The sequence below is a fragment of the Hyperoodon ampullatus genome (assembly GCF_949752795.1).
Source record: "Hyperoodon ampullatus genome assembly, chromosome: 10".
NCBI lineage: Eukaryota > Metazoa > Chordata > Mammalia > Artiodactyla > Ziphiidae > Hyperoodon > Hyperoodon ampullatus.
The window spans coordinates 83,819,304-83,841,083 of NC_136923.1; the positions used below are offsets into that span (position 1 = coordinate 83,819,304).

The following is a 21,780-nucleotide window of genomic DNA, read 5'->3' on the forward strand; positions in this document are numbered from 1 at the left end:
TCTTCCTTGCAGTGCGCAGACTTCTAGTTGCAGTGGCTTCTCTTGTTGTGGAGCGTGGGGTCTAGGTGCACGGGCTTCAGTAGTTGTAGCATGTGGGCTCAGCAGTTGTGGCTCGTGGGCTTTAGAGCGCAGGCTTAGTAGTTGTGGTGCATGGGCTTAGTTGCTCCATGGCCTGTGGGATCTTCCTGGACCAGGGCTCGAACCCATGTCCCCTGCATTGGCAGGCGGAACCACAACCACTGAGCCACCAGGGAAACCCCTGTTAGGAGTTTTTAAATCATATTTTCAACTTCAGTACTTGTGATTGGTCTGTTCATATTTTCTGTTTTTTCCTGGTTCAGTCTTGGGAGATTGTACCTTTCTAAAAAAATGTTCATTTCTTCTACGTTTTCCGTTTTATCAGCATACAGTTGCTTGTAGTAGTCTCTCGTGATCCTTTGTATTTCTGTGGTTTCCGTTGTTGTAACTTCTCCTTTTTCATTTCTAATTTTATTGATTTGAGCCCTCTCTCTCTTTTTCTTGTTGAGTTTGGATAAAGGTTTATCAATTTTGTTTATCTTTTCAAAGAACCATCTTTTAGTTTCATTGATCTTTTGTGTTGTTTTCTTCATCTCTATTTCATTTATTTCTGCTCTGAGCTTTATGGTTTCTTTCCTTCTACTAACTTTGGGTTTTGTTTGTTGTTCTTTCTCTAGTTCCTTTAGGTGTAAGGTTAGGTTATTTATTTGAGATTTGTCTTGTTTCTTGAGGTAAGATTGTATTTCTATATATTTCCCTTTTAGAACTGCTTTTGCTGCATCCAATAGGTTTTGCTTTCATGCTTTCATTTTCATTTGTCTCTAGGTATTTTTTTATTTCCTCTTTGATTTCTTCAGTGATCCATTGGTTGGTTAGTAGCATATTGTTTAGCCCCCACATGTTTGTGTTTTTTAGTTATTTTCCTATAGTTGATTTCTAGTCTCATGGCATTGCAGTCAGAAAAGTTGCTTGATATGATTTCAATTTTCTTAAATTTACTGAGGCTTTCTTTGTGGCCCAGCATGTGATCAATCCTGGAGGAATGTTTAGGTGCACTTGAGAAGAATGTGTATTCTGCTGCTTTTGTATGGAATGCTCTATAAATATCAATTAAGTCCATCTGATCTAATGTGTTATTTAAGGCCTGTGTTTCCTTATTGATTTTCTGTCTGGATGATCTGTCCATGATGAAAGTGGGGTGTTAAACTCCCCACTGTTATTGTGTTTCTATTTCTCCTTTTATGGCTGTTGGTATTCGCCTTATATATTGAGGTGCTCCTATGTTGGGTGCGTATATATTTGCAATTGTTACATCTTCTTCTTGGATTGCTCCCTTGATCATTATGTAGTGTCCTTCTTTGTCTCTTGTAACAGTCTTTATTTTAAGGTCTATTTTGGGGACTTCCCTGGAGGTCCAATGGTTAAGACTCCACACTTCCATTGCAGGGGTCACGGGTTTAATCCCTGGTTGGGGAACTAAGATCCCGCATGCTGCATGGTGCAGCCAAAAAAATAAAAAGTCTGTTTTGTCTGATTTGAGTATTGTTACTCCAGCTTTCTTTTGATTTCCATTTGTATGGAATTCCTTTTTCCATCTGCTCACTTTCAGTCTGTATGTGTTGCTAGATCTGAAGTGGGTCTCTTATAGAGAACATATATATGGGTCTTGTTTTTTTTATCCATTCAGTGAGTCTGTCTCTTTTGGTTGGAGCATTTCTGTAATGCAAATGTTGGCACATTTAATGTTGTCCCAGAGTTCTCTCATACTGTCCTCATTTCTTTTCATTCTTTTTTCTTTATTCTGTTCCATGGAAGTGATTTCCACCATTCTGTCTTCCAGCTCACTTATCTGTTCTTCTGCCTCAGTTATCCTGCTATTGATTCCTTCTAGTGTATTTTTCATTTCAGTTATTGTATTGTTCACCTCTGTTTGTTCATTCTTTAGTTCTTATAGGTCTTTGTTAAACATTTCTTGTATCTTCTTGATCTGTGCCTCCATTCTGTTTTGAGATCTTGGATCATCTTTACTCTCATTATTCTGAATTCTTTTTCAGGTAGATTGCCTATCTCCAATTCACTTAGTTTTTCTTCTTGGGTTTTTATCTTGGTCCTTCATCTGGGACATATTCCTCTGCCATCTCATTTTGTCTAACTTTCTGTAATTGTGATTTCCATTCTGCAGGATGCAGGATTGTAGTTCTTCTTGCTTCTGCTGTCTGCTCCCTGGTGGATGAGGCTGTCTAAGAGGCTTGTGCAGGCTTCCTGGTGGGAGGGACTGGTTCCTGCCCACTGGTGTGTAGAGCTGGTTCTTGTACCTCTGGTGGGCAGGGCCCTGCCAGGGAGTGTGTTTATCAGGAAGCTGTGTGCTCAGGAAGACTTTAAGCAGCCCGTCTGCTGATGGGTGGGGCTGTGTTCTTGCCCTGTTGGTTGTCTGGCCTGAGGCATCCCATCACTGGAGCCTACAGGCTGTTGGGTGGGGCCACATCTTGGTGAGAAGATGGTGCCCTCCAGGTGGGCTCATACCCATGAGTACTCCCTAGAACTGTTGCCACTAGTGTCCCTGTCCCTGCAGTGAGCCATAGCTACTGCCTGCCTCTGCAGGAGACCCTCCAATACTAGCAGGTTAAGTCTGGCCCAATCTTTTATGAGGTCACTGCTTTTTCCCCTGGATTCTGGTGCACACAAGACCCTGTGTGTGCCCTCTAAGAGTGGACTTTCTGTTTCCCCCAGTCCTGTGGAATTCCTGTGATCAAACCCCACTGGCCTTCAAAGCCAGATTCTCTGGGGGATCCTCCTCCCATTGCCAGACCCCCAGGCTGGGGAGCCTGATTTGAGGCTCAGAGGTTTCACTCCTATGGGAGAACTTCTGTGGTATAATTAGTCTCCAGTTTCTGGGTCGCCTACCCGGCATGCATGGGACTTGATTTTATCATGATTGTACCCCTGCTACCGTCTTGTTGTGGCTTCTTCTTTATCTTTGGATGTAGGGTATCTTTTTTGTAGGTTCCAGCATTTTTTTGTTGATGGTTGTTCAGCAGTTAGTTGTAATTTTGGTGTTTATGTAAGAAGAGGTGAGCTCACGTCCTTCTACTCTGCCATCTTGGCTCCCAATCAAGATTAGGTTTTCCCCATGACTGAGTTGCAGAGTTTTGAGGACATTGTTGTTTATCTGTTCTATACATAATAGTCTGCATCTGCTAATCCCAAACTCCCAATCCTTCCCTCCATCCCTCCTCCTGCAACCACAAGTCTGTTCTTTATATCTGTGAGTCTGTTTCTGTTTTGTAGATACGTTCATTTGTGTTGTATTTTAGATTCCATATATAAGTGATATCATATGGTATTTGTCTTTCTCTTTCTGACTTACTACACTTAGTATGATAATTTCCAGGTCCACGTTGCTGCAAATGGCATTATTTCATTTTTATGGCTCAGTAATATTCCATTGTATATATATACACCACATCTTCTTTTTCCATTCATCTGTCGATGGGCATTTAAGTTGTTTCCATGTTTTGGCTCTTGTAAGTAGTGCTACTATGAACATAGGGGTACATGTATCTTTTTGAATTATAGTTTTGTTTGGATATATGCCCAGGAGTGGGATTGCTGGATCATATGGCAACTCTAGTTTTTTGAGGAACCTCCCTACTGTTTTCCATAGTGGCTGCTCCAATTTACATTCCCACTAACAGTGTAGGAGGGTTCCCTTTTCTCCACACCCTCTCCAGCATTTGTTATTTGTAGATTTTTTAATGATGGCCATTCTGACTGGTGTGAGGTGGTACCTCATCATAGTTTTGATTTGCATTTCTCTGGTAATTAGCGATGATGAGCATTTGTTCATGTGCCTTTTGGCTATCTGTCTTCTTTGGAGATATGTCTATTCAGATCTTCGGCCCATTTTTTGATTGGGTTGTTTGGGTTTTTGTTGTGGTTGTGTTATTCAGTTGTATGAGCTGTTTGTATATTTTGGAAATTAAGCCCTTATTGGTCACATCATTTGCAAATATTTTTCTCCCAATCCATAAGTTGTCATTTCATTTTGTTTAAAACATGATTGCTTGCTTCATCTAAATCCCCAGAGGAGAGCATCAGCTATCAAGCAAAAATTACAGTTTAAAAAAAATTTTTTTTAGCCTATTCACAGAGGTTACATCCCCTCAGCATTACTGTATTCTATTGGTTAGAAGCAAGCTATTTAAAGGGGGTGAGGGATTATATAAGGCTTTGAATACTGGGAACTGCGATCATTGGAGGACATCTTACAGCCTGCCTACCACACTTTTCTCCCATGTCAAGAATTCTAGTTATCAAGGACAGTGGGATGATAAAATTAAAATATCACATTGAGCTTCCCTGGTGGCACAGTGGTTGAGAGTCCACCTGACAGTGCAGGGGACACGGGTTCATGCCCCGGTCCGGGAAGATCCCACATGCCGTGGAGCAGCTGGGCCTGTGAGCCATGGCCGCTGAGCCTGTGCGTCTGGAGCCTGTGCTCCGCAACGGGAGAGGCCACTGCAGTGAGAGGCCCGTGTACCGAAAAAAAAAAAATCACATCATTTATGCATTTAAAATTTTAATAGATACTAAAGTAACTCCAGATTGGCTTTGCCAGTTTACATCCCATATCTCATATCCTTGCCAATATTAATCAAACTTTTAAATAATTGCCAATCTCTTAGGTGTGTAATGGTGTCTTGTTTTTTTTAATCTCCAAATACTAATAGAATTATGATCTTTTTATATGCTTATTGGCCATTTGCATTTCTTCCTTTGTGAATTCCTTATTCATATCCTTTGTCCAGCTTCTTTTTGGGCTTTTTAACTTTTCCTTATTGATTGGCAGAAATTCTTTATAGTCTGTATATTAACCCCTTAATTAATATGGATTAATTAATCCATATTAATATGTGTGTGCAGTTGTGTGTATACACACACACACACACAGACACACACATATGTGTCATTAGAAAAATAGGACTACCTCTGAAGACAAGATGCTAAATTGGAGTCCTCCTGAATCCCAGGCTCCAGGCAGAGTGAACCTGCTACTAAATTATCTGGACTATCTGGAGAAGCGAGAGAAGTCCCAGTTGTGGCCATGCCAGTTCCCTCCAGAACAAAAAAGGGCTACACGAATCAAGGTGGAGAAAAACAGCTTCACATAGAATCAGTTATCTAGCCTGCTAGGAAAGAGTCCTTTACACCAGGAAATCTGCAGATAGCACTTCTGCTACCAGGATTTCCTTGGGCCTTGGCTCTGAGCCATCTCTGGGAGATCTGGAAGTAACAAAGACCCAACCCCTTCATCCTCCCAGTAGCAGTGACTTCACCAAGAAATGTTTATGTCCTCACATGTAAATTTTGGAGGGAGGCAATTTCCAGGGCTCTATTCCAGCCTCTAGGGAACCAGGTTCCTTCTACCTTATTACTCCATCACTTCCTGAGCAGGTACTGGTGTGTATAGAGCGCCTGGGCCAGTTCTGCTCTAGTCTTAGGACTAGAGTCACTCACCATATCCCTTGGGCTCACTGTTTCTTCTCAAATGTGGGGTGGCATTGAGGGTCATGGTGAGAGTATAGTCCAGGCTCAGAGAGGTAATCTGCCCAAGGTCATACAGTTGGAATTCAAAGATTTTCTGGTGCCAAGACCCACATTTATGCTGCTTTATAAATATTATTTATGCTGCCTTATAAGATACTGTCTCTGCCTTCTGCATGGCCAGTGCTGACTTGCTCTTTAGAACTCTCACTGTGGATGTGATTTGGAGAAGGGAATGGTTGGGGGGAGTGGAGGGAGGCTGTGGTGGGCAGCCAGGCAACATCACAGAACTGTGATCTAAATAATAGTAATGGCAGGGGGTGGAGACGTACAACAGATTCAAGAGAGATTAGAGGTGGCTGGTAGAAGGAAGGGATCACAGATGACATCTACTTTACCTGGGGGACAGGTATTGAAGTCATTTATTTAATTATGGAACCCTAGAGAAGAGAAGAACACATTTAGAAGGGGGAGATATTAAGTGCAGCCTTTGATAACTGCCAAGTAGGGGATGGCCAGAGGGCACTCTAAAGATCAAGATAGAAAAGAAAGTGAAATAAGAGTTTATTCTGTAAATAATTCCTGCCCACATTAGCAATCAGTATCTGTACTATTCATTTATCATTGAATTTAAACCTGCATTCTATTAATACTCTTGTAAGTGGGTATTTACAGATACCAGACATTCCATTGCTTGAAAGCAGAAACTAAGCCACCTTAGTGATGTATTGGTATTTCACAAGGAATAACAGATTAATTAAAGGAAATAATGAACATATTTGAGCATCTGAGTGTGAAGTAAGTGAATCTGTTACTGTTATGCATGGCTTACACTTGCACCTCAGCATGTGCACAATTTCACGCCTGTTGAAAGAATTCAAGCCTGCCTGCCTGCCATTCAGCCAGAATTGGGACAGTAAATGTTCGGGTGTGAAAGGAATGCAAGGTAAGACCCCACAGAAATGAGGTGGGGTCCATCTTCTCTTTACCCACTAGACTAATTCATCAATACGAGACTTCAACACGAAGGAGTTCACATCATCCACTCTTTTGAAGTATTTCTCCTTTGGTTATCTATCCTTATGACTTGAATCCTGGACTCATTTAATCTCCTTAGTAGTTTTCAACATGGGCTTTACGTCAACTTTACTGTTATCCTTCCCTTTCTTCTCATAATGATTCTATTGTTACCCTGATTTGCTGCATATTGCCTCAGTTTTCTCGACTCTTTTGGCTTCTACTACCAACGTCCACAGTCACAATAGGACACACCTTTCATTTCAATATTCAAAGAGACTGCTTCACCCCCGGTTTTCCCTTTACAGAACTCTCCTTCTTCAGCATTCCTGCCTACACACAATCGGATGTGGTTACACCAATGCTCAGGTCTTCAGCCTCTGACACCTACATTTTGTTTAGATCATCCTAACATCATGGGCTCTGTTTTGATTTTCAACTATGGATTCAGTGCCATTCTATGGTTATTTTTATTTTCCATATAGTTTATTACAAGATATTGAATATACTTCCCTGTGCTATACAGTAGGACCTTGTTGTTTACCTACTTTATATATAGTAGTGTGTATCTGCTAATCCCAAACTCCTAACTTACCCCTCCCCCACCCTCTCCCCTTTGGTAACCATAAGTTTTCTATGTCTATGTGTTTGTTTCTGTTCTGTAAATAAGTTCATTTGTAGCCTATTTTAGATTCCACTTATAAGTGATATCATATTTGTCTTTTTCTGTGTGACTTACTTCACTTAGTATGATAATCTCTAGGTCCATCCATGTTGCTGCAAATGGCATTATTTCATTCTTTTTTATGGCTGAGTAGTATTTCATTGTATATATGTACCACATCTTCTTCACCCATTCATCTGTCAATAGACATTTAGGTTGCTTCTGTGTCTTGGCTATTATAAATAGTATTGCTATGAATACTGGGGTGCATGTATCTTTTCAAATTAGTTTCTTCTCCAGATATATGCCCAGGAGTGGGATTGCTAGATCATATGGTAGCTGTATTTTTAGTTTTTCTAAGGAATCTCCACACTGTTCTCCACAGTGGCTGCACCAATTTACATTCCCACCAACAGTGCAGGAGGGCTCCCTTTTCCCCACATCCTCTCCAACATTTGTTATTTGTAGACTTTTTAATGATGGCCATTCTGACTGGTGTGAGGTGATACCTCATTGTAGTTTTGATTTGCATTTCTCTAATAATTAGCAATGTTGAGCATCTTTTCATGTGCCTTTTGGCCATCTGTATGTCATCTTTGGAGAAATGTCTATTTAGGTCTTCTCATTTTTTGATTGGGTTTTTTGTTGTTGTTATTGATTTGTATGAGCTGTTTGTCTATTTTGGAAATTAAGCCCTTGTCAGTCACATCATTTGCAAATATTTTCTCCCTGTCCATAAGTTGTCTTTTCGCCTTATTGTTCCCTTTGCTGTGCAAAAAGCTTGTAAGTTTGATTAGGTCCCATTTGTTTATTTTTGCTTTTATTTCTATTGCCTTGGGAAACTGACCTAGAAAACATGGCTACAATTTATATCAGAGAATGTTCTGCCTAGGTCCTCTTCTAGAAGTTTTATGGTGTCATGCCTTATATTTAAGTCTTTAAGCCATTTTATTTTTGTGTATGGTGTGAGGGTGTGTTCTAACTTCATTGATTTACATGCGGTTGTCCAACTCTCCCAACACCACTTGCTGGAGAGTGCCTTTTCTCCATTGTATATTCTTGCCTCCTTTGTCGAAGATTAACTGACCATAGGTGTAGGTTTATTTCTGGGCTCTCTGTTCTGTTCCATTGATCCATGTGTCTACTTTTGTGCCAGTATGACACTGTTTTGATTACTGTAGCTTTGTAGTATTGTCTGAAGTCTGGGAGGGTTATGCCTCCAGCTTTGTATTTTTTCCTCAGCATTGCTTTGGCAATTCTGGGTCTGTTATGATTCCATGTAAATTTTAGATTTATTTATTCTAGTTCTGTGAAAAATGTTAATGGGTAATTTGATAGGGACTGCATTAAATTCTGCCTGTATTTTAAAATGGCATTCCCGAGGCTTCCCTGGTGGTGCAGTGGTTAAGAATCCACCTGCCAATGCAGGGGACACAGGTTCAAGCCCTGGTCTGGGAAGATCCCACATGCTGTGGAGCAACTAAGCCCATGTGCCACAACTACTCAGTCTGTGCTCTAGAGCCTGCAAGCCACAACTACTGAGCCCATGTGCCACAACTACTGAAGCCCGTGTGCCTAGATTCCGTGCTCCGCAACAAGAGAAGCCACCACAATGAGAAGCCCACGGACCATAATGAAGAGTAGCTCCCACTCGCCGCAACTAGAGCAAGCCCCTGCGAAGCAACGAAGACCCAACGCAGCCAAAAAAAGAAAAAAAAATGGCATTCCCCAGAGAAAACTACCAGGAAAAAAAGGAGGCAGGATTTCATTCTTTAAATGCACAAATTAATCAATTCAATTCAACTAATAAAGGAGTTCCCACGTTTGATATCAAAACTAGACCTAGAAAAAGATACCAATAGATTTCAACATTTTTACAGATCATTAACATTGTTATAACAGTTTTTGAAACTCTACATAGATTTTTTAAAAGAAATATTAGTCACTTAATTAATAATTTCATTGTATACATACATCAGGTTTGCTTTGGGTACAATCTGATGTGTAGTTGTGATTTTTCTGTGTCTTACTAATGTCTGCATTGTATCTGTTTTACCTGCCTTAACCTGACATATTTGCATTATGTGCCAAGTAGAAATGGGCAACATCCCTCCGAAAATCCCCGAGTTCTAGAGAGGCACCTGGGTTACAGGCTCTGTGCAGGTGCCATGCATTGCTCATGGCTACATCAATCATGTAGCTCACCAAAACTGAGTACCATTTCTTGCCTCTTATTCTCACCCTATATTTGGAAATGATCTGTTCCATTTTAGCTATGCCTTCCCTGCATTCATCATACAGTTTCACTATGGAAGGTTGACTTATCTGAGGGATCTCCTTGTCATCGGCAAAACAACATATCTCATTGACTGGCTCTATGCCAACAGCGTTGGAGCACAGACTGATAATACCATCACCATGCCAATGACACAAAATTATCTCATCATTTTCTTCTACTCGGAAATCGAAATACCCCTTCTTCATTTTTTTCATATGTTCTGCACTCACCAGGGGACATTTTTCAGTCCTGTTCTCACGAATTGTTCCTGTTGCCCTCACCCCTTTCTTCTTCAAGGCTGACATCAATTTGACACTTGTAAAGAAGCTATCAAAACACAGGTGATAGGGATATTGACCTCTCTCTAAAAGAACGTCAGCAAAATTCATCACTAGATTTCCACCTAAACCAAGATCAAGATCCTTACCTGCCATCATAGTTGACTCTTCTTGATAGGGCTCAAACCAAACCAGATAACCCTGTGTGGTTGTACCACACCAGACTTTATAGCCAATTCTAATAGGTTTCCCATTCAGGAATTGGTCACTATCAAAGCACTCACACATTGTCTTATCAAAACAATAGTATTCTTCAAGGGGAGCATACAGGAGAAAATTTTTATTCATTTGCTTTATGAGAGGCCTCAATTTTGTAAACTTATCATTTTGATCTAGGTGGCTATTATCTGCAAAATGCAGGTATGAGAAAATCAATTCAAATCTGTCCCTTCTGATTGAATCTCTAACCAGATTCTGATCGGCATCAGACATTTCCCAATACATTCCCCTTCTGGGACGCCTCACAAGGCCACTCAAAAGCAGGACACCAAGCACACACCTCATTTCCTGAACTGTGACTTCCAAGTTGACATTTTTCTGAGAAGCATAATTGTTGGTTTCACTGACAATCAAGTTGAATGTTTCATCATCAAAAAATAACTCAAAGAGCTCCACTGGGTTCAACTTTTCACTCTTGAGATTCAAAAGTCCAGAATCCAGTGCTGACCATCTTGGAAAGTTGGGTTTAATGTCTCTTTTAGTCCAGTTCTTCTCTGGGACGCTTGACACCTTTGGTCTTTTTGGAGGAGGCTGAGTCTCAGGCTCGTCATCCTCTTCCACATCTGAATCACCAGAAAATGCGAGGCCTTGGAGCAGTTCACTCACTCGAGCTTTGTCTTTTTTTCTCCCTTTTCGGGTAATGTCTCCTGCAGCATATTCCAGGGATGAGATGTGCATCCGAGCCCACAAGTCAGCAGGGTGACGGTCCTTCAGAGTGTTCGAATGTGCAACTGTCCTTTCAGCAGGAACAGGGGTACTACAAGGGGCCTGGGGTACACAATCTCTGGGAAAGAAAAAAGAACGCATGCTATAAAAATTCTGTCTCATTCACTGATACAGGATAAATCCACTGACGCCTAAGGATGCTTTTGTGGGGAATACTTCCTTCTCACTCCTCATGTTTCCATGGGGAGGACTTTGGCCAGACTGAACATTTCTGGCCTCTTCCCACTTCCCACTCACTCCTCATGACTTAACTAATTGTTGAATCTGGGAGAAAGAACTGGGCTGTCCTCTTTAGAAGCCAGTTGCAGACATTCCATGTTCCTTTTTCCCCCAAGATGGATTAGGAAGGCCTATGTGGGGGTAGGGTCTGCTGTCACTATGCGGCCACTTAGCTCTGCCGTCACTATGCGGCCACTTAGCTCTGCCTCTGAGCGGCTTTATCAGTCTAGCTTCTGTCAGTCATAAAGCAGAGGTTTCCAGAATCATCTGTTTTACTCCTGTGTCTCTATCAATTGGTTCTGAATTTGGACAAGGAAATGGGTTGTTATTTACTGAGCCCCCTCACCTCTCACAGAATTTCTGAACATGGAACAATTTAGCCTCCCCTAGTTCTGCATTCATCTGGTGGACACACTGTTTCTGGGGAGAAACAAAAGAGAAACTCAAACTTATTGCCCTTGGACTGATTTTTATGCAGTTTTCAAGGAACTAGGCCAAAGTTACTACGATGGAAAGTATTATCTTACACAAACTTCTTTAATTCTAGAAATGTGCATTTCATTTACAAATGTCCTGTTGGTACATTAAATTAGACCAATTTAAGAAGACATAAGGGAGTGAAAAGAGTATGTTGTAATATAATTTACACTATATATACTTATTTGTTTGCTTAGAGCATTTATTATCCTGGGTGTCTTTAATGTCTGCATGTATGATCCATTCAGTAGATCCATCTTAAGAGTTCCCTGACGTCTTCAACTTCTGGGGCCCTCCTTGAATCCTGTCACTACACTGAACTTTCCACTGGTGAAAACTGAACTCCAAGAGCTCACTCTAGCCTCCTCGCACTCTTGTCCCACAACACCTGTTCTTCCATCTCACTCTGACTCCTCCGTTTCCTCCTGCTTTTACCTCCCTTCCTATTCTGTCTAGACCTCGTGATCCATCATCACCTGAGTCCTTCTCTTGCCAGGATCATCAATCACCCTGCCCCAGTGTCCTTCTGTAGTGGTGGGCCAGCAAAACTCAGCACCAGATCAACCCCATCCTTAGTCTTCTCTGTTCCTCACCCAGGAGTGAGTAGTGCCAGAGAAATCAAACAACGAGGTAGACCGACACTGCTAAATATGATGGTCTCCAAAACTCAGCTAGTTACTCAACACTGCCCAGAAATCCTTCTCATGTCCTCTCGTCCCTTTCTTTCCTGTTCCCCACAACAGGTATTTCATCACTCTTCTCAAATCTACCAGTCTATCTCCAAACATAACTTCTTTTCCTACGCCAAAGAGGACCCGGAATTTTTCAAGCAGAAACTTGTTTGTTTGTTTTTTTTGTGGTACGCGGGCCTCTCACTGTTGTGGCCTCTCCCGTTGCGGAGCACAGGCTCCAGACGCGCAGGCTCAGCGGCCATGGCTCACGGGCCCAGCCGCTCCGCAGCATGTGGGATATTCCCAGACCGGGGCACGAACCTGTGTCCCCTGCATCGGCAGGCGGATTCTCAACCACTGCGCCACCAGGGAAGCCCAGAAACTTGCTCTTTAAAATGATCCTCTGGGACGTCCCTAGTGGTCCAGCGGTTAAGACTGCGGTCCCAGTGCAGGGGGCCGTATCTGACAGACACAACAGCAGGTTCCTATTCTCCAGTTATAACTCTGAGCTAAGTCAGAGTGTTCTTTCTCTTACTTTAGTGCAGCTTGGCTCGGACTTCACCAGCTTTATGAAAGATCTTACTTCTCTTCTTAGGCTTCAAGACATCTCTTTTAACTGAGATTTAGCTCCCTGTTTCCCTAAGATGAACAAATGTCAATAAGGAGAATCCTCATCCCCTGCCCTACTCTTCAGTGTAATTATCGCACACTGTTTCCTTTTTCTTCTTTTCTCACTTCTCCAAGGAGTTAATGGCCTCACCAGAACCCAACCTTTGCTCATGATCTGGTCCCTCTCCTTCTGCTTTAGGAGCACCTATGCTAGACATTCATTGCACAACCAACACTCATTAAACACCCACTACTATCTTTAATTTGTCCTTCGTCATCAGCTACTCTCCTTTTAATTCTTGCTCAGGATCCTCCTAATGGAGGTCGAAGATACCCTACCTGTCTTCCCTAAGTCCTCTTCCAGGTGTGATGATATTTCTTTCTTAACCATCGTGGCAACAAATGTTACCTGCAGCCCTCACTCTCTTGTCTAAGTCCCCTGCTTCTCTATCTTCTTCTCTTTCTGGCTTCAGTATCTGTAGCCCCATGACATAAGGGAGCCAGGGGAAGAGTGATCAGGCAAGGTAAACTGAGTCAGAGAGGATTCTTGGAGGCAACTGTATACCAACTGGAAGTTTTGTATAATTATGATACACTGACAGGTCACCTCCTTGGCGTGGGACCTCCTATGATCACAGAAGTGAGTGTTACTCTTTCTGTATTATTCCAGGGAAGCAGGCTTTTACCATCTGGTTTCTCTGGTTTCATTTCAATTTCTTCTTACATTTGTAGGATTTGTTCTACTTAGGACCATGGACACTCACCTGTTGGGTATTCCTGAGACCTCAGCACCTTGTTCCATTTCTTCAGAAGTTTCTTGCTTTGTGTTAAACAATCCATCTTTAGTTACAACTTCAGCTAAAATAATATGTTAATAATTTAAATGTCATTTGTTGCCTGAATCTAGAAAAAACAATCTCTAGGGTAAGGAACAGGATGTTCCAAATTAAAACAAACAAAAAATCAACAGGTGTACCAGGAGTGCAGTCACAACAGCCCTAAAAATGTGGCAGAGTACAGGAAGATAGTAAGAAAGGTCAATTTGCAGGGGAGAGTATCTAACAGGGCAAAGCATATTTAAAGAAAATTACACATAGACAGTAGTGTTCACAGAGAGTGAAGAGAACTTCCTCTGAGGTAAAGAAGGGATCAGGCAGAGGTGTTTGTGGAACTTTCAGGTATTAAGGGATGTCTGAAAAGGACAAATTACATGGGACCCTTGAAAAGGGAAGAAAAAAGGGAGCAGAGGAGGAGATGTTGAGGGAATCGTGATCAGAGGAGATGACAGCAAGACTCAGTAGTCATTAGCAACAGAAGAAGCTAAGGGCATTGGGAGGGATTCAGAATGGCGGGGCTGAGAGGAGTGTGGAAGCAGAGCCAGAAGAAGGGGAAGGAAGGGTGAGGGCTGTAGGAAATGTGGGTTCACAAGGGCCGAGACAGGGTTAATGACGGGAAAGGTGAGCACAGCTGGGGACCAGCCAGAGGCCTGTCCTTACCCATCAGACTGATGTTTGTAACCTTCTCCTGAGCCGAGTTTCCACAGAGGTTCCTCTGGGGCGGACTCAGATGTGGCCACTCCTCTGGGACAAGAGCCTGGGCTGCTGCTTCCTCAGTCTTCACTGATGTCTAAAAAGGCAAAAAATGGCCTCTTAGTCTTCACTGTGGTAAGGATAAGGGGTCCAGGTGTGAAGGGTGTTGAATACCACACTGCAGACCAGTCATACCAAGCCAACCAGCAGGGGCCCTGCTCTCTCCGAAGGTCTAAGGGACGACTGTCCTGCCTCTCTCTCAGCTTCTGGGGGTTGTCAGCAGTCCTGAGTGTTCCTTGGCTGGTAGATGCATCACTGCAGTCTCTGCCTCTGCCGTCACATGGCCTTCTCCCTGTGTGTCTCCCTGTCTTCACATGGCCTTCTTATAAGGACATCGACCGTTGGATGCTGGGCCCACCCTCCTCCAGTAGGACCTCATCTTAACTTGATTACATCTACAAAGAATCTATTTCCAAATCGGATCACAGTCATAGGTACCTGGGGTTAGGACTTCAATATATCTTTTCGGGACACAATAGAAGCCATAACTTCATCTTAGCTCTACTTCAATTAATGTTATTTTTCTCTTTCTCTGGCTGGTCTTTCATTATTCAACTCAATGCTAGTTTCATTCTACTGTCCACCCACATCTCTGCCCTTTCATTTTCCTAGCCTTTTGATCTTCTTATTCCTCCTTAATTCAAACCTAATGATTACACATCAGTGCAAACGTTTAACTACTTTGTTATTTCTTGGTGTGATCATGTCCAAACATTTGCATTTTTGAAATACTTTTTTTAAAATAAATTGCTTTTTGTTTCTCCATTATATAGCATTTTAGATAATTATATTGATTTAAATATACATATAGGTAAGTTTTACTTGCTATACATTTCTTTTCAGGAAGGTGAAGTATTTGTTAAGGACAGGAGGCACTGGGTCTGATAGGATTAAGAACGAATTAAAAGTCACAGAGTGTGGAAAGGACTCCATGAAGACCCTGTTCTTGAGGAAACTGACTCAACAGCAGAGGACTTAAATAGGAGACTTAAATATTTTTTAACTAAATGACTAGGAAACTGATTGGACCACTAAGAGAATAAGGGGGAAAAAAAACCAAGAGTCTATTTTGTGAAGATGTGAAGTTTTGCCTTGGATACACAGAATTTCCATTATCATCACCAAATATTAATTGGGTATGTGCAGAACACTGGGACTATAAAGTAACATGAGGAAGAGTACTGCTTCTCAGACTGGGGAGAGAAACCAGAGACCCCCTCAAAAGATAAAACATCAGTCACTGAGCATCAAATGAGTAGAGGCACTTTCTGAAACCAAGGGCCTAACTCTGCCCCTTATTCTCATACCTTGAGATCTGGATGTGCTTCCTGCATACAGTATGGAATGAGGCCACTGCATAATCTATGTGATCTATGTGAGCTCCCCGGATGAGGCATAAATGGTCTGTGATATTCTGTGACAAGGTGAAGGCAGAGGGACCGTGCCACCTGAAAGGCTCCCAGGGTGAGCAGTGTGAGGCAAGAGAAGGGCAAGGGATAGGTGGTCGAGGGAAGGAGGGCTGCTACTGAGGTTTGCATAGCCCGGGCACCATGCTTACCTGGGACCTGGCTGAGTTAAGCCCCAGTACTGCTGCCTGGTCTCTGGGATTCTCTTCCTGGGGAGGGGCTGGTCCCTGGGGAGCAGGCCCTGTGGAAGGAGGAGACAAGAGTCCTGAATGAGACACAATGGCTTTTAGGAGAGAGCCCTTTGTGGGCGACCCAGACCCCAAATCTTCTTATGTTTGTTAAACATCCAGGAACTAAGATACAGATCTTACACTAGAACATCATATCTGCTTTCATTCTGTCAGAATTCTAAAATTCTAAAACTTTAGGGTCCCTACCCACAAAATAAGTGGTGTTTATGAACTCATGAGGTGATCTACAGTGATGCACTTTCACGTTCATAAAGAAAAATTAGAAATCATTGATGAAAATAAGGAGAGGGAAGGCAGAACTTGGTGATAAAGGAAACATTAAGCAGAGAACAAAGAAGAAAGAAAAGAAGTGGAGAACAGAGAGAGAAGGCAAAGGGGAAACAGGAAAGCAGATAAGAGGAAGATGAAAAGAGAAAATAAAGATACAAAAAATAGAGTTGATAATGGGGGAGGCAACGTATGGGGGGAGGCAGGGGGTAGATGAGAAATCTCTGTACCTTTCTTCCAATTTTGCTTAACATAAAACTGCTCTAAAAAAATAAAGTCATACATGTACACCTGAAACTAACACAACATTGTAAATCAACTGTACGTCAGTAAAAAAAGTAACACACACACAAGAATAGTCATACATACATACATAGAAGAAATGCTAAACGTGAGCTAGGAGAACTTTTGAGAATCTGCCACACTGGAAACTGTAACAATAATTCAGACAGTCATAATGATTGCAAGGTGCCAGGCACTGCACTGTTACTTAAAAAAATTCTTTCCAATTTCTTATCTGTGCAATGGGGAGAACACAGTCTACTTTACAAGGTTAATGAAGATTGAGGTAACATAAAAACTCTCTGTAAAAGCCCTCTGTAAATTGTAAGACCCCACACAAGGTAATGTATCATTATTTTTCAAGATGGCAACAATATAAGGAGCCCAAAATTACTAAATGAAGAGTACAGGGGATAATTCTAACCCAAAATAGAACATAGTACCACTTTTCCTTGCTCCAGACCCAGTGGATCACTGGAATCTTTTAGTTGCTGTTGTTTCATATCTAGAGCAAATAAGGCTTGCTAGGAAAATAAAATAGCCTTGCCCCTGATTCACTGTTACTACCTTACCTCCCCACAATGCATGTATGCCAAACACCCAACAGCTTAAACAGCACAGTGTAAAGCAGGTCTGCTGTCAGGGAAAGGGCTAAGCTGAGGAGGGGCAGGATGGCGAGAGAGAATGGAAGGGGGTAGAGGTACAATGCAGTGAGGAAAGAGGTCAACAGCAATGGGAAATGTGAGAGAGCAAAGGTCAGATCAGACGCTGTGTTTGCCTCTTATAATCCTCCTGAGGTGGAAAAGCATTAGGGTTAAGCCTGGGAAGAAGGCGGAGGAATGTTTTCAAACATATTAAAGTTCACTACAGATACCACACTGATCTGTTGCTCTATATCTCTGCCAAAGACAGAACAAGAGAAAATGGGCTTAAGTTTCAATGAATAAAATGATCTCAAGATCTTTTCTACTTCTCCGTCAACATATCGAAAATTTAACAATGTGTCTGACACTAAGAATCAATCACACTTGAGCATTAAGAGACTGGCAAAAATAAAGTACTCAACAGTTTTCATTTTAAATCTAGTGTTCCATGACAGGTGAGAATGATATACTATATACACACAAATAACACAGTCACTATAAATCATATTTTTGATTTTAAAAAAAGGCTTCAATGGCACCCAACTTTTTAATGATAAAGTCCAAACCTCTTGGTTTGAATTTAAACACCCCATAAAATGGCCCCAACTGACCTTCCCATTCCCCCCACCCACTCTTTCCCCTAAACAAACCCCATCCTCCTGTCATGCTGGTTGACTTATTACCCCATTGAAAATACTAGCAGGAGAGGAGGGAATGCAGGTAGCCTGGGAAACTGATCTTCAGTTCATTTGGTCACAGGTATCCTGGAGAAATGTGCTTGGGTTACGACTAGTAGGCAGGGAGGCCCTTAGCCAGTCTCCAGAATATTTGGGAGGGCCTAAGAGGGTATAAAAAGCCCTTGAGAATGACAGGGTGTGCTAACTAAAGGACAACAGAGCATCCTGATTACACACACCACAGCAGTGGCGCATCGCATGGGGACCTAGAGAACCGAAGAAGCCCCCCCTCCGCCCAGTAGATACTGCTGGGGTCCAGTTCCGTGAGCCAGCTCATGCTCACACGGAAGAATCTTATATCCTATGACCGCTGTTATCTTTCTGTCAATTACCATCACCATTCTGACAAGTACCTCCATTTTCATTACCCCCTCCCCCTCCACAGTCAAAATGAGATGAAACTGATTTCATGCATGTTCATCATCTCACAGGTAGATGGGAATGCTCACCCTATGCCTGCTCCACTGCAAATCCTCATCTATCAAGGCTCAATGCAGGCTCATGACTCCAGGAAAGCTTTCCCAACCCCAGGGCCGTAAGGCTCCCTACCACCTCTAAACTTCTTCATGTAAAACATTTGGGCTTCATGTCATGGTGGTTTTTAATAACCAAAGAAATAAGACAGAACTATCAGTCAAGTAAGTAGGGAAATATCAAGTTCTATTTATGCTCCAATGGGTAAATATCACAAGTAATCTGAGCCTCATGCATTTTCTTTTGTTTCCCTTGAATGTTCTCAAATCATTTATTATATGAACCATTTATTCTGCACTTAATATCAAAATATCAGTATTCACAGATCACCAGTGTGGTGACTGTAAACCAATGTGGTAAATCATGAAGTTGTGTGCGTCATTTTGTACGCCTTTTCTAGGGAAGAGAGTTAATCCTTCTCAATAAATTCTGGGGGAAAATGATAGCATCCCTCACCACAAAGGTTAAAAAACACTGCACTACGGAGTTCTGAGGTCTCCTTTTTGAACGATCTGTATACTTCTGTGTGTTCTCAAGCCATCTGCAAACTGCAGGCCACAGACTTTGCCTTCTTTGCATGGCCTATCTTACTGCACACAGCTGAAATATAACCAATAGCTGGGATGGATACAGAAAGTGAGAGAGCCATGCACACAGGAGGGTACACTCCAAGTACAGGAAGGAGAGAACCTGTTTAAAGCTAAAGCTATATGTAAATTACTGAAAGATTAGAGGCAGGGAGGCTACTGAAGAAAATGTTACCATGGGAAAAAGACAAATTTATGGAAAGCTACCAAGTAAATGTTTAAAATATTCACAAGTGTAGAATTAGAAATGTGGAATAGAGATATATAGTAAAGAGAGAATCTTGGTCAGAAGGTCACGTGACTTAACTCTGCCTCTGTTGACCCTCGTCAAGTCACTTAAACTCTGAGTTTTGGTTTTCCTAACTATTAAGGGTGTTGGATGAGAAGATCTTAGACTTCTAACATTTTACAATTCCAAATGTTTTTAAAAGTTTGCTTAGGTATAGGGCTAACAAACAAACAAAAAAAAACAAAAAAAAAACCACCCCACAGATAAACAAGCTTTTACTTAGAAGGCCATGCACCTGCCAGCGGCCTGCTCCCAGTGTCCTTACTAAACTCACCCTCCGGCACTCACCACTCACTTCTTGGGCGACCTCTTGGTGGGGCTCTGGGGGTTCACACTTCAAGGTGGTTACCCCAGGCAGTAGCTGGGGCCTCTGACACTCCAAAGAGGTTCCTTGATATTCTGTCACTGGTAGGTGCATGTCCTGTCCCTGAGTGTAGACAGAAGCCTGGGGACAAAAGGTTCACTTTGAAAAGGTGTCCTGGGGTGGGAGGGAGATGCAAGAGGGAAGAGATATGGGGATATATGTATACATATAGCTGATTCACTTTGTTATACAGCAGCAACTAACACAACATTGAAAAACAATTATACTCCAATAAAGATGTTAAAAAAAGAAAAGAAAAGAAAAGCCATCCTGGTGGGAACTGGACCGAACAGCAGTTAGGGATATCCTCAAGGGAACACCAGACAAGCCTCATTTAATCCTTAAGCAGCAGCAAGTAAGACAGAGTAGCAAGACAGAGACATTCACTCATTTGGCGAATATGGACTGAATGCCTACTAAAAGCCAGGCTCTGTTCTACGTGCTGAGGATATAGTGGCAAAGAAGAGACACAAGACAGGCAAAGATCCCTGCCTAGAAAAACAAAACAAAAACCCAGACAGATGCTTAACTAGTGGGTGGAAGTTCAATGAGAAATAGGATATGTACACTGTCTCAAAATGTCTCCCACAAATTTCTTATTAATTACAAAGGGGAAAATGGTAACTTTATAGTAGAGAAATCTGACAGATACCACCTTAACCTCATCAGTAATGGGACAATCCATCACCATGTGCCTCCTGATGTGATGCACTGAGGAGACCACAATGTCACTTCTGTGGTATTCTAGCCAAAATGCACAACCTGGGTCTTATCATGAGAAAATACAAGGCAAACCCAAATTGAGGGGCATTCCAAATAATAACTGGTCTGTACTCTTCAAAAATGTCATTGTTATGACAAAGGAAGACTGAACAACCTTTCCAGATCTAAGAAGACTGAAGAGACGGCAACTAAATGTAATGTGTGATGCTGGACTGTATCCTGGATTGGGGCAAAACTGTCATAAAGAATACTACTGGGCTATCATGGATGTATCTAAACAAGGACTACTGTTGAGGTGATAGTATCATAAAAATTTTAATTTCCCAAAACTTGATTGTATGTATTCTGGTTATACAAGAGAATATCTTTCTTCTTCAGAAATACACACCGAAGTGTTTAGAGATAAAGGGGTATGGTATCTCCAACTAACTCCAATCTCAAATGGTTCAAGAAAAAAAATGTGTGAGCCTGTGTGTGTGTGTGTGTGTGTGTGTGTGTGTGTACACACATATATGTACATATAGAGAGAGAGAGGGAGCACGTGCTCGCACACGAGAGGGGCACACCCTGTAACAAATGTTAACAACTGGTGAATCTGGGTGAAGAGTACACAGTAGTTCTCTGTACTACTCTCCCAAAACTTCTGTAAGTTGTAAATTACTTCAAAGTAAAAAGTTAAAACTTAACAGACAAATGTTCGCCATTATTTCTCCCAGGCCACCACGCACATTCTCTTCCCACCTGCTGTCCTGAGTCTCCTGTGTCTTTCTCTAGATTCTCCAGCACTGTCACTGCATCTTCCCCACTCTCCAGAGGATACGCCTGCACCCAGGCCTGGAGCTCCTGGGGCAGGATGGTCAGGAACTGCTCCAGCACCAGCAGCTCCAGGATCTGCTCCTTGGTGTGGGTCTCTGGCCGCAGCCATTGATGGCAAAGTTCTTGGAGCTGGGCCAGAGCCTCCCGGGGCCCCTTTACCTCCTGGTAGCAGAACTGCCGGAAGCGCAGGCGGCAAAGCTCCAGTGTGTGGGAGCTGCTCTCCTGTGAGCTGCACACCTGCTCCCATGTGGGATCTTCCTCCTTCACTTTCATAAGGCTGTCTCCATTCTCAGGAGTGGGGCTTGGCAAAGCTTCATCCATATTGACCTTAAAGGCTAGAAAAAGGTTCACTTAGCTGAGGTCTATGCTCCAGAAATGTTTTTCCAAATGTACATCTGAAGCATAAGAATTGATCAGTAACATAAAAATTATAAGAGCTTCAAAACTCTATGTAACATACTTATATTTTTGTCCCCACTCTAAGTGATGCTCAAAAACTGAGCCTTCTTGTCAATATTATCAGTGAAATTAATCAGAAGTCTACCTTGAATCCTAAGGGAGTTGAGCCCAG

The 21,780-nt window shown here is 42.1% G+C and overlaps 1 protein-coding gene across 1 annotated transcript; it reads right to left on the reverse strand.

Annotated features, from left to right (window-relative positions):
* Nucleotides 1-9,304: 9,304 nt before the first annotated feature.
* On the reverse strand, nucleotides 9,305-21,530 carry PGBD1 (piggyBac transposable element derived 1; the record flags this gene model as incomplete). Its single annotated transcript, XM_079712677.1, has 9 exons — nucleotides 9,305-10,862; nucleotides 11,370-11,443; nucleotides 12,555-12,633; nucleotides 13,545-13,638; nucleotides 14,277-14,406; nucleotides 15,928-16,016; nucleotides 17,450-17,474; nucleotides 19,581-19,751; nucleotides 21,135-21,530. The coding sequence occupies 9 exons, from the start codon at nucleotides 21,528-21,530 to the stop codon at nucleotides 9,305-9,307; spliced, it is 2,616 nt and encodes an 871-aa protein (XP_079568803.1).
* Between the last annotated feature and the right edge of the window lie 250 nt (nucleotides 21,531-21,780).